We start from the raw sequence: 17,626 nt of genomic DNA on the forward strand, positions 1-17,626 counted from the left end.
CCAGGGTCCTGCACCATTCCAGTTGGAGACCTTCCCACAGCGCCCTTGTTTGGTCCTGATGAGGGCAGCGTGCCTGGAGGGCGGGCTGCTATCTCCTTCTGCCAGCTTTCTCTGGTCTTCACCACAGCTGAGGGGCGTTTCTGTTGCAGCCTGCCCCTCCTTCTCCATCTTCTGGGTGGGGACCCGAGCTCAGAGCACGCCCTCCGGTAGACTTTGCAGCCCAGGGCGGGAACGAGGGCGCCTAGGGCTCTGATCCCCGCGCCCTGCTGTTCCCCCACGGCCTCCATCAGCGGCGCCTGCGGCCTCGCCTCTCACCTGCGTGTGGCCCCCGGTTGCCCCCACCCCACGCCCCCGGCCCGCGCGGGTCCGAGCTGGCAAGATGCGGCCGGTGTCCCCGGAGGAGAAGCCCAACCCATTGCAGGACGCGAACTTCTGCTCCCGGCTGTTCTCCTGGTGAGAGCCCGCCTGGGCTGAGACACCGCGCCCCCTCAGGGCCAGTGCCTGACGCTGCTGCGCCTTGCAGGAGCTGAGGGTCGAGGGTCAGGGCGAGGGAGCGCTTTCCGATGGCTGCTTGTAGCGAGTGGGGTCTCCCCAGGCCGGCCGCGGGGGTCCCTGTCTGCGCCCTCTGGGTGAGGCTGCGGGAAGGGGTAGCAGGAACGGGAAGAGCGACCTAGTGGCGGGGCACAGGGTCTCTGTGCCTTGCAGCTCACTGCCCAGTCAGCGTCTTTAGTCCCTGGGAGCAGGAGGGGCAGAGGGAGCAGGAGGCAGGGAAGCTGAGAACCCAGGGTGCCCAGGGGGGTCACCGCCAGCGAGAGAAGGACCGGACCCCGCACGCCATCCTTAGCCGGCTTCCCCAGTACAGCTCTGGATTCATAGTTCTGAACTAATTCTTACTTTCCCCGCTAAGCAAACAGCTCTGAACAGCTTCCTTTATCTAATTAGTGCTCTGCTCCTGTTGCCATCTTCCAATAATGTCCCCTCCTTTCCCCACATTCCTTAGGTGACAGCAGAGTCCAACTGCACTGGATTCCCTTGTCCCTGTGTCTGTGACCATGTCTCCCTGCCTCCCTCTTTCTCTCCGTGTGCATCTCTCACTGTGCATCCTGGTATCTAGTTGTGACACATTTCATGTGTGTAAGAACGCTATTGTTTTTTATTTAATGAACGGAGACATGATTCTTGAACCCATTTTGCTTTTACCTGGGATACATTGAGAAGACTGGAGGATGTATTGGACCAACCCCTTACCTAACTGTGAATGTCTCTGCTTCCACCTTTGAGAGTCACCCTGGGAATTGGGTCCCTGAAGCCTATGGGGTCTTATCTGCATCTCTAGCCTTTCCAGAAGCAGTGCATGGTCTTGATGCAGGTGGTCCTGCCCAGGAGTCCTCTGGTCCTGAAACCACTGAAGGGTCCCTGGGCTGGGAGGAAACTCACAGATGAGAAGGGGCTCAGAGAGATGAAGCTCTTAACTGAAGTTTTCCATCTGGTAGCTGCTGCTGCTCCTGCTGCCAAGTCTCTTCAGTCATGTCCAACTCTATGCGACCCCATAGATGGCAGCCCACCAGGCTCCCCCATCCCTGGGATTCTCCAGGCAAGAACACTGGAGTGGGTTGCCATTTCTTTCTCCAATGCATGAAAGTGAAAAGTGAAAGTGAAGTTGCTCAGTCGTGTCTGACTCTTAGTGACCCCATGGACTGCAACTAACCAGGCTCCTCCAGCCATGGGATTTTCCAAGAGTACTGGAGTGGGGTGCCATTGCCTTCTCCACCATCTGGTAGCTGGGACCACTAACTAGGTGGGGTGGAACCTTTGGGTTTAATCACACTTGAGTGATTATTATATCTTTTGTTCCTGGACCCTAAACCTTCATCTTTCCCGCACATTCTGGTATTTCCTTTGTTGTTATGTGGGAGGGACTTGGGGATCCCCAGGAAACAAAAACTCCTGTGCATGTTTTGATGGTGGTGTATTCAGTGTGTGTGGCTACATCTCTTAGCCGTTTGATAGCCCTTAAGGAAAGAGGGTCAAGAAGGAAAAATATGGGTGTGGGATTCCTTGTTGACTCAGTGGTAAAGAATTCGCCTGCCTGCCATAGCAGGAGCCCAGGAGACATGGGTTTGATCTCTGGGTGGGGAAGATCCCCTGAAGGAGGAAATGGCAATCCACTTTGGTATTCTTGCCTGAGAAATCCCATGGACAGAGGAGCCTGGCAGGCAATAGTCCATGGGGTTGCAAAAGAGTTGGATATGACTGAGTGACTAAATAGCAACAACTGTAAATGATCCCAAAGTAGAGACACCTCTCCTAACTTCAGGCAGGGCAAGGAACTCTTCAGGGATGTTCTATTTATGGATTTTCAAAAGGTGTGTGTATGGAAATGGGAAGATGAGGACTTCTCATTGATTTGGGTAGACCCCCATTTCCAATTTTCCTGCTGAATTGAAAGAAGCTAGTACCTCTTATTTCACATGTGAAGTCACTTAAGCAGAGAGTTTGAGTAATTTTTTTAAACTTTATTTTATATTGGAGTATAGCCAATTTACAATGTTATGATAGTCTCATGTGGACAGGAAATGGACTCTGTCATAGTTGCTCAGTTGTGTCCGACTCTTCACGACCCATGGACTGCAGCCTACCAGGCTCTTCCGTCCATGGGATTTTCCCGGCAAGAGTACTGGAGTGGGGTGGCATGGCCTTCTCCGATACATGTATGCATTCTCCCCCAAATTCTAAGAGTTTGAGTAACTTGTCTGCATCACACAGCTTAATAGCGAAAGTTGGACCCCAAATCATGAGTCTGGCTCCCGAGTTTGTATCGTCCTTTATGTAACTGCTATTCTGAGCTGCTTCTCTTTGGAAACTTGTTCTTAAATGCAGGGAGAAAGCAAATGCAAACACACCTTTGATCTTGTAGGCAGGAGTTTCTCAAGGGAAGTTCTTAAAGTTCTTGCTGTTGGAGATGATGCTTGTGAAACGTCTTTATAATCAAGCTTTAGGGCAGCTGTTCTCAGAGTATGGCTCTCAGACCTGGGGCATCCTTGTCACCTGGGAGCTTGTTAGAAATGCAAATCTTATCAAGTCCTTTTAGACCAATTCTGTAAATTTAGAAATGGTGGGGGTGGGGTTAAACAAGCTCCAGGTGATTTTGATGGAAGGTGGAGGCTGGCTTCTGCTTTAAGCCTCTCCTAGCAATGGCATTGTTCCTTCAGTGCTAACTTTTACAAGGGGTCCAGACTTTGTGAAGTTAATTGGTGACCACAATTGCCATCCTGTTTGCAAAGTCTGAGGTACCCTTGTGATTTCCTTGTGTCCCCACTCACTGTCCTGGGAAAGTTGAAATGAGCTCAGGCAGGAAGTGCTGCCCAGAGACAAGGCCCACCTTGTAGAGAAACTGAGTTTTCATCTTCTCATTGGGTGTTTGCTTTTCTTCTCACATTTCATCTGCTTTCTCAACTTGTAAATGATGCCAGTAACTAGCTTACTGACTTTATACAAATGACCACACTGAGATTTTAGTGTTGTCACAGCACAGGTAGGACTGAGAGTTTAAGAGAAAGAATACACTTTGACTACTGGTAATTGTGGATTATGGAAAAAGCAAGAGAGTTCCAGAAAAACATCTATTTCTGCCTCGTTGACTATGCCAAAGCCTTTGACTGTGTGGATCACAATAAACTGTGGAAAATTCTGAAAGAGATGGGGATACCAGACCACCTGACCTGCCTCTTGAGAAATCTGTATGCAGGTCAGGAAGCAACAGTTAGAATTGGACATGGAATAACAGACTGGCTCCAAATAGGAAAAGGAGTACGTCAAGGTTGTATATTTTCACCCTGCTTATTTAACTTATATGCAGAGTACATCATGAGAAATGCTGGGCTGGAAGAAACAGAAGCTGGAATCAAGATTGCTGGGAGAAATATCAATAACCTCAGATATGCAGATGACAGCACCCTTATGGCAGAAAGTGAAGAGGAACTAAAAAGCCTCTTGATGAAAGTGAAAGTGGAGAGTGAAAACGTTGGCTTAAAGCTCAACATTCAGAAAACGAAGATCATGGCATCTGGTCCCATCACTTCATGGGAAATAGATGGGGAAACAGTGGAAACAGTGTCAGACTTTCTTTTTCTGGGCTCCAAAATCACTGCAGATGGTGACTGCAGCCATGAAATTAAAAGACGCTTACTCCTTGGAAGGAAAGTTATGACCAACCTAGATAGCATATTCAAAAGCAGAGACATTACTTTGCCAACAAAGGTCTGTCTAGTCAAGGCTATGGTTTTCCCTGTGGTCATGTATGGATGTGAGAGTTGGACTGTGAAGAAGGCTAAGTGCCGAAGAATTGGTGCTTTTGAACTGTGGTGTTGGAGAAGACTCTTGAGAGTCCCTTGGACTGCAAGGAGATCCAACCAGTCCATCCTGCAGGAGATCAGCCCTGGGATTTCTTTGGAAGGAATGATGCTTAAGGTGAAACTCCAGTGCTTTGGCCACCTCATGAGAAGAGTTGACTCATTGGAAAAGACTCTGATGCTGGGAGGGATTGGGGGCAGGAGAAGAATGGGACGACAGAGGATGAGATGGCTGGATGGCATCACTGACTCAATGGACATGAGTCTGAGTGAACTCTGGGAGTTGGTGATGGACAGGGAGGCCTGGCATGCTGCGATTCATTGGATTGCAAAGAGTCGGACATGACTGAGCGACTGAACTGAACTGAATTGTGAATTTTAGTAAAGAATATTTATATATTTTCTATTTCTATAAAAAACTTAAAACTATAGAAGAAGAAGGGCCTCCCAGATAGGTTGCACAGAGGTAAAGAATCTACCTGCCAGTGCAGGAGACACAAGAGAGGCAGGTTTGATTCTTAGGTTAGAAAGATACCCCTGTGTAAAAAATGGCAACCCACACCATTATTGTTGCATAGAGAATCCCATGGACTGAGGAGCCTAGTGGGCTACAGTCCATAGAGTCGCAAAGAGTTGGACATAACTGAGCACATACAAGAAGAAAGGAATAAGGATTTGTTTTTATTAGCCAGGTCTACCTGCTGATATTTTGGTTATTTCTCAGTCTTTCCCCTAGAATATCTACACATGCACAAATTTTTTTTTAATTAAAATTATAGTTCATGATTTTTTAGACTTGATTTTTATTGGAGTAAGTTGCTTAACCATGTTGTGTTAGTTATGCACCACAATGAGACACCAACTCACACATGGGGAAAAAAAGGAAGAAACAATAGTGTTGGCAAGGATGTGGAGAAACTGGAAACCTGCACACTGATGGTGGGGTTGTAAAATGTGTATCACAAAGGACAAACTATAATTTGATTTACATGAAGTCCTCAGAGCAGTCAAATTCAAAGAGAACGTCACCTTGTGGTTGCCAAGGGCTGGGGGTAAGGGAAGTAGAGTTAGTGTTTGATGGCACACCGGTACAGGATGAAGAGAGTTCTGGAAACTGGTTGCACAGTAATGTGAAGATAGTTACCAATAATGAACCATGTGCTTGAAAAATTGTCAATATGGTAAATTTTATATTGTGTCCATTTTCCACAGTTTTAAAAAGCTTAATACAAAACAAAAATGGTACCTGATGTGCCTCATTTGGAAGTGTTCCTGTGTTAGAGTCTAGATTTTGCCATTTCCTGGTTATATGACTGTGAACCAGCCACATAACCTCTCAGTATGGCCTCAGGAAAGTACGGAGAAGACCTGGAGAGAACACCTCCCTGGGATGCTGAGAGGGTCAGTGATGCTCTGAACAGGGCAAAGTCCCCCCAGACAAAGAGCAGTCATCACCACCACAGAGTGCAAATCCCATGTGGTTCCCAGTAGAAAGCCTCTGATAACTTTGATAGATGAGGTTACAACAACAGCAGCCCCCAACAGGAAGAAGAGAGACTCCTCTCCTTTCCTGGCAAGGACACAGGCAATGAAAACCCATGGACTCTGTAGGAGCCCTCCCAACCTCCTCTTCCCCCTGTAAAAGTGCTCTCCAGCCCTGGCACTTTGGGGACTTACACTTGGCTCTGCACAAATGCAGACCTCAAACTGCCATCCTCTGCTGATTCTGAATAAGCCCATCTTTGCTGAAGAAATATCTGACAGTCTGTTTGTTTCAGGTCAACAGACGGTAGGGAATCAACACACTGGGGGACCCATGGAAGACTCTGGGCAGAAAATTATTCACTTGATACCTCTGAAAGGATACTAGTCTCAGGCTGATCAGGTGCAGAACTACAAAGACCAAAAAAATCAAGAGTAAACTACATAAGATAAATTTAAATTTGTTAGGCAGTTTGTTTTGTTGTAAGGACATACCAGTAAATTTGACTGTACCTTTGGGATGTTCTATTTCTTGCTTGAGGCTCTGGTTATTGTATAAAATTACCAAAACTCATCAAGCTAAACATTCATTGGGAACAGGTCAAGGTCAGAGAAAGAGCCCTGGAGAGCTCACCCAGCCTCCATCTACAGCATGTGGATTTCTGACTGTTAATGAACAAGAACAGATGGTATTCTGAAAATGGTGCAAAGAATCATAGTTTGAAATTAAACATTTCTATCCATTCACAATTGATAGTTACTGAGGGCCTAGCAGGACCAACCTCCCTAAATCATCTCAGCACTCGGCCAGTTCACATCCCCCCTCATGTCATTAGCTTCTCTGAAAAGTGTCTCCAGGGAGTCTGTCTTGATACCAGACAGTTTTCACATCCACACTCCCTTTGCAAGGGGACAGTTCACTGAGATGTGGCCAGTGTCAGGGGAGCAAGGATTTAACAGCTTCCTGATGGGCCAAGTGCATCTAGTCCAAGACCCTGCCCCAGCCTCATCACTGGGGACAGGTCCTGCACTCACCCCCAACCTGCTGGCCTCTGGGACGAGGCTGGAGAGAAATACAGAGCTCACCCCAGAGGCTGCAGTGAGGACAGAGTCTCAAGGAATTAGACAATCCAGTCCCCAGCTGGACACGCTTCATTAACTGTGCTTCTTATTTCCAATAGTGAGGAATAAGAAAAATTCAGTAAACCATAATGGGAGAATGGACTGTTTTAAGAAAAAATGGGGCCTATCCTATATCAAAAACTAAAAAAAAAAAAAAAAAAAAGGAAAAATTCTAGCTGCCTTTACTGTTAGAAATAAAATAAGAAAAAAGCTATAATAAACACAGAGATTTAGATGATGTAAGGATATACTACAGAAGACATACTACAAAAGCAGCAGGAGAAATGAAAAAGAAAAGCTTGATTTTATTTAATGATATATAATTTAAAACCTCTAAAGAACAAATGAAAATCTGAAAAAGTATTATATGCACTACTACAAGTTATTTCAAAAATATAAATACTCTATAGAAAATATATTAATAGACATTTGAAGAAAGACAAATGATCAAGAGACATAAGTGTTCCATCTTTATGAATCAAGTGGCAACCCACTCTTGTATTTTTTCCTGGAAAATCCCATGGACAGAGGAGTCTGACAAGCTACAGTCCATGGGTTTGCAAAGAGTGGAACAGGACTGAATGACTAAGCACACATAAGTCAAATAAATTCAAATTAAAACTCTGAATTATTTTTAACTTTAGGCCCAGAAAAACTGTAATTCAGGTACTCAAACTGCTGCTACTGCTAAGTTGCTTCAGTTGTGTCCAACTCTGTGCAACCCCAGAGACAACAGCCCACCAGGCTCCCCCATCCCTTGGATTCTCCAGGCAAGAACACTGGAGTGGGTTGCCATTTCCTTCTCCAATGCATGAAAGTGAAAAGTGAAAGTGAAAAGTGAAAGGTACTCAAAGGTGACAATGAAATAAGCTCACAAACAACTGTTAAGAGGGCAGATTGGTCTGAACCTAATGGAAAAGAATTCAGCCCTTCACTAATTATTCTACTTCTGGGAATTTGGAAAAAGGAAAGATGCACCAAAATATATGGTCATAGATGTGCATCACATCCTAATTATACATTTTAATTAAATACCACATTTTGACAGAAACAGACTCTCAGACTTTAGAGAACGAACTTATGGTTGCCAGGGAGAGTGAAGGGGGAAAGGGATAGTTAGGGAGTTTAGTAGGGACATGTATATACCGCTGTATTTAGGATGGATAACCAACAAGGACCTACTGTATAGCACAGGGAACTGCTCAATGTTATGTGGCAGCCTGAATGGGAGAGGGGTTTGAGGGAGAATGATACATGTGTATGTACGGCTCAGTCCCTTTGCTGTCCTCCTGAAACTATCATGTTGGCCATTGGATATGCTCCTATACAAAATAAAAAGTTTAATTAAAAAATAAATGCCATGTTTTGCACATTAGATAATGCTCTAAATAAATGTTAAACTTTCCCATCAAAAGTTGGGAAGGAATCTGGATCCAAAGATATTTTGATGTTGAGTATCTTTTCCTCTTCAAGCAGAATTTTAAAGAGAATCTTTTGTGGGCTTCCCCTGTGGCTCAGATAAAGGTAAAAAAATCTGCCTGTAATGCAGGAGAACCTGGTTTAATCCCTGGGTCAGAAGGATCCCCTGGAGAAGGGAATGGCTACCCACTCCAGTATTCTTGCCTAGAGAATTCTGTGGACAGACCATGGGGTCCCAAAGAGTCAGACACAACTGAGTGACTAATACTTTTACTTTGGGGACAGGGTGTCATCATCTCGGTAAGTCCCAGTGCTAATTCCCTGAGCATTTTCTGTAGGGGACAAGTGTGGAATAAATCACCTAACATGTTTCAAACGTGTTTAGTGGTTAAGCTCCTAGATGTACACTGTTGTTTTGGAAGGAAACTGAGACCTAGAGATGTTAAAGGTCATGGAGCTGCTGAACTGGAGTGGAGATGTGGAGCACAGGACAGCTGAGGCCCTGGGTGCTCAGCACCACTGCTGAGACTAGAGTCCAGTCTTCTGACTCCTGGACTGGGGTTCTTTAGGGGTGCCAAGTTACCCTGATTAGCAAAATCTGAAGTTCAGTCTATCTTATCGCTTCTTTAATGAGTTATGGATATTCATACTTCAACAAATAGTTCTTAAGCATCTGTACCTGTGTTGTCCTGGGAATAACAGGAGAGAAGAAACGTAATCTCTGTTGTTGCTATTATTCAGTCATTCAGCCGTGTCTGACTCAGCAACCCCATGGACCAGCACACGAGGCTTCCTTGTCCTTTACTCTCTCCCATAGTTTGCTCAAGTTCATGTCCATTGAGTTGGTGATGTCATCTAACCATCTCATCTTCTGCTCTCCTCTTCTCCTTTTGCCTTCAATCGTTCCCAGCATCTGGGTCTTTTCCAATCAGTCAGCTGTTTGCACCAGGTTGGCCAAAGTATTGGAACTTCAGATCAGGCCTTCCAATGAATATTCAGGGTTGATTTCCTTTAGGACTGACTGGTTTGATCTCTATCCATGGGTTATTATGGTCTGGCCTTGGAAATTTCCTTACCCTGGCAAAATCAGTAAAATGGTGTTTACCTATGGGCCGTCTCTGCATTCTAACTATTATCATTTAAATAATGCATAATCAATCTGAATAGGTTTTTTGGTGAGATCATCTGTACAGTTACTGTTTTTTTCCCTTTATAATAAATACTTGCAGAGTGATAAGTTGAGATTATGTAAATATCATCTTTTGCTTCAAACTTTCAGCCAGTTTTTAATTTTCATTGATGATTTTCTTGATCCTTTTTTATTTATTTTTTTTGAATTGTTAAACTTTTTTATTGTGCAGACTTATAACTTTACAGGACATGCAGGATAAAAAACTGTAAAATATCAGTAAGCATATAAAATTTAAGCAGTCTTTTGGACCAGCACTTGATTTGCACATGGGACTAAGCATCTGTCTAGAATAGACATGTCTTGGGACACATAGTTTACAGATTGACTCACAAAACAATTTCCCAAGGGCTTTTCCTAATGTAAAGATAAAAAATATCTTGAAAATTATTCAGTACAGTACATTTTCAGTTATGTACATAGCTTAAAATAACTGATTACTCCTTTTATGTTTGTTGGATTTGTTTGCAAGAGCTTTCATTTCTCTCCTGTTTACATAGCACTACGGATTCATGGATTCTTTCATTATTTACTGGGTTAAGGTTCATTGCCATTTGTTTGTCTTGATGCTCTAAGTATCTCAGATTTGTTTAGCAAGAGCCATTCAAGCTTCTCTGTCCTTCTACACATCCTCATGATTCCTTGAGCACTTTCTTATTTTATGGCACAGGATGTCCCAGACCCATCTTGGACTTTCTCTGCCTGTTGATCTTGTCCTGTAGACAGTGAGGCTTTTGCTGGGATTGCCTGGGGCTCTGCTCACCAGGGCTCGTACTAGCTATGAGCAGCCCCCACAGAAATTCTCCTTTTACAGTCAGTGTTGTGGCTGGACTGGCCCTTGTGGTTCTTAGGATTGTGAGACACATCTCAGCAACAACCAACCATCAGCGAACTTTGAAATGCCAAGGTGTATCACTCACATGCCCTGGAGGGTACAAGGCACCTCTGGGGTGACACAGCGAGGTTCTGGGTGGAGAGAGAGGGAGAGCTCCTGAGCAAGCTTGGACTTGGGATTCTGCCTTTTTGAAGTTGAGAATGGGGTGTCTAGGATTTTAAAGGTTCACTCTTTATTAATGAATTAAAAAAATAAGAGCGGGAATTAAAGTGCGGGAAGGGAGAAGCAAGCAGTCAGTGAGATGGTCTGTTATCAGGTCAACCAGAGCTTTCTGAAAGAGGGAACTTCACGGGTGGGGTGGCCTGGCTCTTTATCTCGTTGTGTAGCTGTTACGTGTTCACTGGAGATGGATGTCTTTGACATGGATGTCTCCAAAGCTTCATGACAGGCACTTATATCGCTGTAAAAAAAAAAAAAAAAAAAAAAACCAGAATTATCAGTGCTGACACACACAGCCCCAACCTTGGAACCAGTCATTTCTTCATTTGGTTCCTTTTTGGGAAAAAGGATATTAAAAAGCCAAGACCTGGGTGAAGGGGGCCAAAAGACACAAACTTCCATTGTAAAATAAGTTATACAGTAGGATTAACTATAGTCACCAGACTGCATGTTACATCCTCGTGAAAGTGAAAGTCCCTCTGTCATGTCCGACTCTTTGCAACCCCATGGACTATACATTTCATGGAATTCCCGCCTACAACGCGAGAGACCCGAGTTTGATCCCTGGGTTGGGAAGATCCCCTGAAGAAGGGAAAGGCTACCCACTCCAGTATTCTGGCCTAGAAAATTCCATGAACTCCATAGTCGACCGGGTCGCAAAGAGTTGGACACGACTGAGCAACTTGCACTTTCATGAAGGTGTAATATCCAGTCTGGTGACTATAGTTAATCCTACTGTATTGAATACTTGAAAGGTGATAAGAGAGTAGACCTTAAAGGTCCTTCCCACAAGAAAAAAAATTGTAATTGTGTATGTTAAACAAAACCCCAAGAAAGTGGGGCTGGAATGCTCTTTGCTACCAGTGTGTCATTGCTTCTGGGGCCTCTCAGCCTACAGAATTAGGGAGTGTGTATGTGTCTGTGTGTGAGTGTGTAAACACATGTCTAATTATTAACAAAGCCCATCACTGTAGGATTCTAATTAGAGCTGTGTAATTTAGATATGTCATTGTCCTCTTAATTTTTAACAGGTGGCTAAACCCCTTGTTTAAAATTGGTTATGAACGGAAATTAAAACAAGATGACTTGTACTCAGTGCTTCCAGAAGATCGCTCCCAGCGCCTTGGAGAAGAGCTGCAAGGGTGAGCACAGGCAGCAGGGAGAAGGGGAGGGAGAGGGAGAATTTCCACATGGGGCTAAAGGTGTGTGTGTTGGGGGGTGCACTTTGCCTTCCACTGTGTTCTCTGGAGCCTTCTCCCCTGACACTGCACACACACACCCTCAGGCTGACCCCAGGCTTAGCCCACTTTGGAGGCTGGGGGAGCCCATGTTCCCTGTGCACCTGTGGACGTGGAGGGAGCCCGAAGCTATGGCCCTGGAGGCTGAGCTCTGTCCCTGGAGGTGGGGCCCCTGGAGGAGGGTGTCTGCCCCCATGAGCTGCTCATGATCTGTGAGTCCAGCAAAGCTTGGCAGGAACTTTTTTTCTGAGACTGGGACTTTTCCCTCAAAACCTGGTCTGGTGCTTTTACTGGTGCTTCAGTCTACACTGCTCATCCTTCAGGCGCCCTGTGACCCATTAGCCAGCATCTATGGGGCAGCTGCAAAGTGCCCTGTAGTGAAGGCTTGTCTTCTGCTCTGCCCTCTCCCCTGTTTTACCTGTAGCAGGGCTCTTCTTCACTGTGCTCTGTTTCTCATCGCAGGTACTGGGATCGAGAAATTTTGAGAACCCAGAAAGACGCACGGAAGCCTTCTTTAATGAAAACAATCATCAAGTGTTACTGGAAATTATATTTTGCTTTGGGACTACTTATATTTCTTGAGGTAAAAGTTTTTACTTAACTGTGCATTAACTTCTCAGTGTATGCAGATCAGTACTGAGATGGATGAGATGGGGACGAGAGAGGACAGAGCTTTCATGTCTGAAGTTAAAACTTCTCTGTGAATCAGGATGTAGTTCAGCGGTTGTATTTACTTTTAGAATGGACAGGTGCTTAAAGACAAATTCTCCAGGGGATTACTATTGGGTTGGCAGAAAAATTCTTTCAGATTTCCCATAACAGCTTTTGGCAAAACTTGAATGAACTTTTTGCTAAGGCAATATTTTTCTTTTAACCAGTTAAAACATAGTATTGTGGAAGGATGGCACTGACATTTTATACCATACTAAGACATTGTTAGTGCTCAGTAAATGATATAAATGCTAAAAGTGATCCTTGAGAAAAAGAAGATCCTACAACCTCAAGGAATATTTGCCTCCTGGTTTGGAGGAAGTAAACTTGGACCTGAGCTGAAAACCTAAGACATTTTATAGTCACTCAGCAAGCAATTGTTAGCTTGCCCAGGACACATCTGAAAAATGCTCTCCCAAGAAGGGATCATTACCTCTCCCATTCCAGTGGAACAGGACCCGGGGCCCTTCATCTGGGCAGGAGCTGCCAGAGCTCCAAGAGCACACCATTCCCTGGGCTGCTCCCTCCCCATGGGCCAAGTCATCCAGGTCAGAGACCCCTGTGGGGAGGAGCTCCAGCTTCACCATGAATCGTGGAGAATCCATGCACCATCTGTGCTGGTTTCAGTCCTGACTGTTGAGGTGGTTTGGTGTTTGAAAGGAGTGTCTTAGTATCCTGGCATTGGCAGAGGGTCTAGGAGAGGATGTGCAGGAGAAAACCAAAGGCAGAAAGCTGTGAGGTCAGTGACCTCCATGACCCTGAAGATCCTGGGTCGAGATCCCCCAGTGAGACAGTCCACCTGGGGACACAGTGCCATCAGCACCCTGTTCTGGCTGAGCCTGCTGGGGGTCTGCTGCAGACCCCCCTGGGTGGCTTGTGCTTTCCGTGGTCCCTTAGTGCTGCCTTAGGGACACGGGCGGCGTGTGAGTGTGTGAGGGCAGGAGGGATGGAAGATGCAGTTGCTGTGAAAGGGGTGTTTTAGGTGGAGAAGGTGTGAGCTGTCATCAGTCCATAGTGTTGGGGGTGAGGTGGGGGGCCAAGTGGTTTAAAGGTGGGTGGCATGGCTCTTATTTAAAGGCTGTGTTGTACTGAAGGGCACTGCGGGCAGTGGGCAGGTGGGCAAGTGAAGTCTGACGCACACAACTGGAGAGACAGAATCTGTCAGCTCCCAGGTGACTGGGTGGTCCTGGGAGATGGAGTTCTTGTTGATGACAAAGGTGGGTTGACCATTGTGCCAGAGGGTGGGGCAGGTGTGTGGGGCAGAGTGCCACCTTAGACAGGGCTCTGGCCACCGAGATGCTGCAGTGCCTTGTGAAGGGCGGGCTGGAGTGTTTATTTCAAAGTTGTCCAGCCCTAGTAACACTTCCTGCTGCAGATCCAGGAACGCCAGGCCTGGGGCCTGTGTCAGGTGTCAGTTGGTAGAGCCCCAGCCCCTGGGGCTGGTTGTGGGGTGGTCATGGCAGAGAAGTGGGGAGTCGAGGACCTTGAAAACAAGGTCATTTCAAGGGAGCTCATTCTCTGTAGTACTAGAAGTTCCAGTAGCAGTAACAGGGGCTCCTACTCAGTAGTCATGGTGGTGGCAGCAGCAGTACTATTAGTAGTGCAGTAGGAACAATGGTAAGTACTCAAAATACGTTATGTATCAGGAACTGCTGTGGGCACAGTATGTGTAATATCACTCTTATTCCTTGGGCTAACTCAATGAAGTTGTAGGTTTCATTTTACCCCCATTTTAGAAGAGAGGACTCTAAGTCCAAGTAGTTACATAGGATGCCCCTGGTCACACGGAGCATAAAGAACAAATTGAGGTTCCACTTCGGGTACTCTGACTTATGAGCCTGTTCACCTCAATGCCTGAGAGCTCATCCAGGGTCAGAAAGGCTTGTCTTTAGAGCTTTGTATTCATAGTGTCAGACACATGCATCCTGAATATTGTCTAAAGATAATAAATAGGATGCTAAGAACTTCCTGGAGCAGGAAGTCAGATTTGGGATCGTAAATGAGGGTAGAGTTCAGGTGACCATGTCCCCTGGGTGCCAGATTTGACTAGAATATTGATGCTAGAAGCAACATCATGCTGTGTTCAGATAGACCAGGAGCCCTTTAACCTTGCCCTCATTACCATCCCTATGTGGTGACAATTTTAGATAGCAGAATATCTAAACTCAGCTCAGGACTCTCTAAAACATGGACACATTACTTTTGACCTCCTGCCCTCTTTTAATTCCTCTGGTGCACAGAATGACTCATGGGTCACCCATGGTTCCCAGACAGTGCTGTGACCCACCACAGTGCAGGCACTCCTGGCAGCACCAGTGGGAAGAGGCAGGGTGAAACCAGTCTAGGGCGAGGCTTTAAGGGTTAGGATTTCAAAGTGTGAAACCTCTGTCCTGTGAGAATTGAGGAGTGCCCATAATGCTTGGAGAAGCAAGTACCAGGCTAATGTTCAACCTGGAGCACGTGCAGGTCACCCCTAATTAGAACAGAACAGCCAGCGAGTTCCTAGCACACCTGGCCCCTGTGTGTACTTTCATGGGGATCTTGGGTGAGGAGAAGGAGAACAGGTCTCTGCCTGCCTGGGGCCCTCAGGGTGGATAGGAGGATCCTAAAGACTCTTCCTGGACCAGAGACACAGAGACCACCCCCCCAGGTCATCAGGGCTTCTCTCTGAGAGATGAGGTGTCCACTTGCTGGTGTGTAAATGGGGTTACCTTGAAGTGCCAACAAAGGTCCATCTAGTCAAGGCTATGGTTTTTCCAGTAGTCATGTATGGATGTGGGATTTGGACGGTGAAGAAAGCTGAGTGTCGAAGAATTGATGCTTTTGAACTGTGGTGTTGGAGAAGACTCTTGAGAGTCCCTTGGACTGCAAGAAGATCCAACCAGTCCATCCTAAAGGATATTAGTCTTAGGTATTCATTGGAAGGACTGATATTGAAGCTGAAACTCTAGTACTTTGGCCACTCCATGTGAAGTTGACTCATTGGAAAAGACCCTAATGCTGGGAAGGATTGGGGGCAGGAAGAGAAGGGGATGACAGAGGATGAGATGGCTGGATGGCATCACTGACTCAATGGACATGGGTTTGGGTAAACTCCGGGAGTTGGTGATGAACAGGGAGGCCTGGCATGCTGCGGTCCATAGGGTTGCAAAGAGTCAGACAGGACTGAGTGACTGAACTGAACTGAAGAGCCTCAGTGGTTTCACTCACTCCCTACCCTGAGTGGGGAGGAGTGACCAGGGTTTATGTCCTCTTTGTGGGAACCTTAGAAATGGCTGGCCTTGTCTAATCACTGACCTTTGTCCAAGGCCACTTTTGCTGGTTGTGTCGGTTTTAGGTAGAGGCTATAGGAAGGCACATATTTGTGTAAATCTTCACTTGGGAGCTCAACTGATGGGCAGGGAGTAAGCAGAATCCTCTGTGTTCCAAAGTGAGCTTTGTGCCTGGACTCAGGGCTGGTTCCCCCAAGAGCTGGGTGGTCTTTGCATTTATTTCCCAACCCTTTCTTCCATGTGTCCCTCACTTCTGCTTAACCCGGGAAGCTGAGGAGTGGCTGCTAGTGGCAGAGATACTGTGGGCTCAAAGCAACCACCAAGGATCACGCACCAAGGGAGAGGAGGAGGGGGCATTGAGCCAAGCAGACAGGGACCTGCAGAGCAGACCTGCTGTGTGCACCCTGCTGGTTCCTGAGAGCGTAGCATTAGCCATTAGGTGTCAGTAATATCCACAGTGACGACCTTGAGACGTATATGAGGGTGGTACTTTTCAATTCATTAAAAAAAAAAAAAAAAAAAACACTGTATTTTTACTGTCTCATTGAAAACTTTTTTAAAAAAATTGAAGGATGATTGACTTAAAATATTATATTAGTTTCTAGTGTATAGCATAGTAATTCAATATTATTTTTACATTATAAAATGATCACCCTGATCAGTCTAGTTACCCTCTGTCACCATACAAAGTTATTCCAGTGTTATTGACTGTATTTCCTATGTTGTAAATTACATTCCCATAACTGGAAATTTGTGCCTCTTCATCTCCCTCACCTATTTCACTCATTCTCCAATCCCCCTCAATCCATTATCTTTAATAAGTCAAGGAAATAGGTGACTTCTTTAAAAAGATTACTTTCATAATGGTGACAAATTCAAAATTCTGCTTAGAAGTGAAACTTTTAATTACTGTACAGGAAAGTTGGCTTCTAGAAGTGACTTTTCTTAAGAGTTCTTGTTCTGCCATGATGGCCTGTAAACAGCAGTGAGTTTTCTAAGCCCTTTGTGAAACAGCCTCTGCCATTAAGAATAGAATAGGTCTCTTCCCAGGACTCCTGTCTTTTGTGCAAACTGTAGAAATCTTTGCTAATTTTTCACTTTCTGGTGTGATGAGAAGGTTCTGATTTATGGTTACACAAAAGAAGCTGTGCATCTTTAAGTACAAATTTGGCCCAGCCCTGGAATCTCCATTTCTCCAAGCAGCCATGGCTCCTTCTCATGGGAAATGGTATTTAGAAACTATGGTCTGGGCACTAGGGGTGTTCACTGCTGTTGAGTTGGCTATTGTTTCTCAGCTTTTTCACTGGACAAAGATATTACACATTTTTTGTAGTAAACAGACCTTGAGTTTATATGGGTATTTCCAGTCGAAATCGGATTCAGGGCAGTAGTGCTTGTACTTTATCTTTTTACGCTTAGATTGGTATCTCTTTTCCTCTCATCATCTTTTCTCTTTTCTGCCATGCCTAATGGTGGCTCAGATGGTAAAGAGTCTCCCTGCAGTGTGGGAGACCTAGGTTCTATCCTTGGGTTGGGGAGGTGCCCTTGAGGAGGGCATGGCAACCCACTCCAGTATTCTTGCCTGAAAAATTCCATGGATAGAGGAGTCTGGCAGGCTATAGTTCCTGGGGCCACAAAGAGTCAGACACGACTGAGCAACTTCAGCGAATCCCAGTTCTCAATGATACTAACATAATTATTCATTTTAAAATCTTATAATATCAACACTATTAACCATAATGTGACTTTTGAAAGCATATTGTTGTTGTTTTTGTTGTTGCTGTTCA

General features: G+C 45.4%; 1 protein-coding gene across 3 annotated transcripts in view; it reads left to right on the forward strand.

Annotated features, from left to right (window-relative positions):
• Positions 1 to 203: 203 nt before the first annotated feature.
• The window catches only part of LOC113902485 (multidrug resistance-associated protein 4-like), a 157,691-nt gene continuing 140,268 nt past the window's right edge, over positions 204 to 17,626 (forward strand). For 2 of the 3 annotated variants that reach the window (XM_027557822.1, XM_027557823.1), the window contains exons 1-3: positions 204 to 453; positions 11,650 to 11,760; positions 12,319 to 12,439. In XM_027557822.1, coding sequence (XP_027413623.1) covers positions 380 to 453; positions 11,650 to 11,760; positions 12,319 to 12,439 — 306 coding nt within the window. In that variant the 5' untranslated portion in view covers positions 204 to 379. The remainder of the gene's footprint in view (positions 454 to 11,649; positions 11,761 to 12,318; positions 12,440 to 17,626) is intronic. The other variant, XM_027557821.1, reaches the window with a different exon arrangement.

The sequence above is a fragment of the Bos indicus x Bos taurus genome, chromosome 12 (assembly GCF_003369695.1).
Source record: "Bos indicus x Bos taurus breed Angus x Brahman F1 hybrid chromosome 12, Bos_hybrid_MaternalHap_v2.0, whole genome shotgun sequence".
In the NCBI taxonomy this organism is placed as follows: domain Eukaryota; kingdom Metazoa; phylum Chordata; class Mammalia; order Artiodactyla; family Bovidae; genus Bos; species Bos indicus x Bos taurus.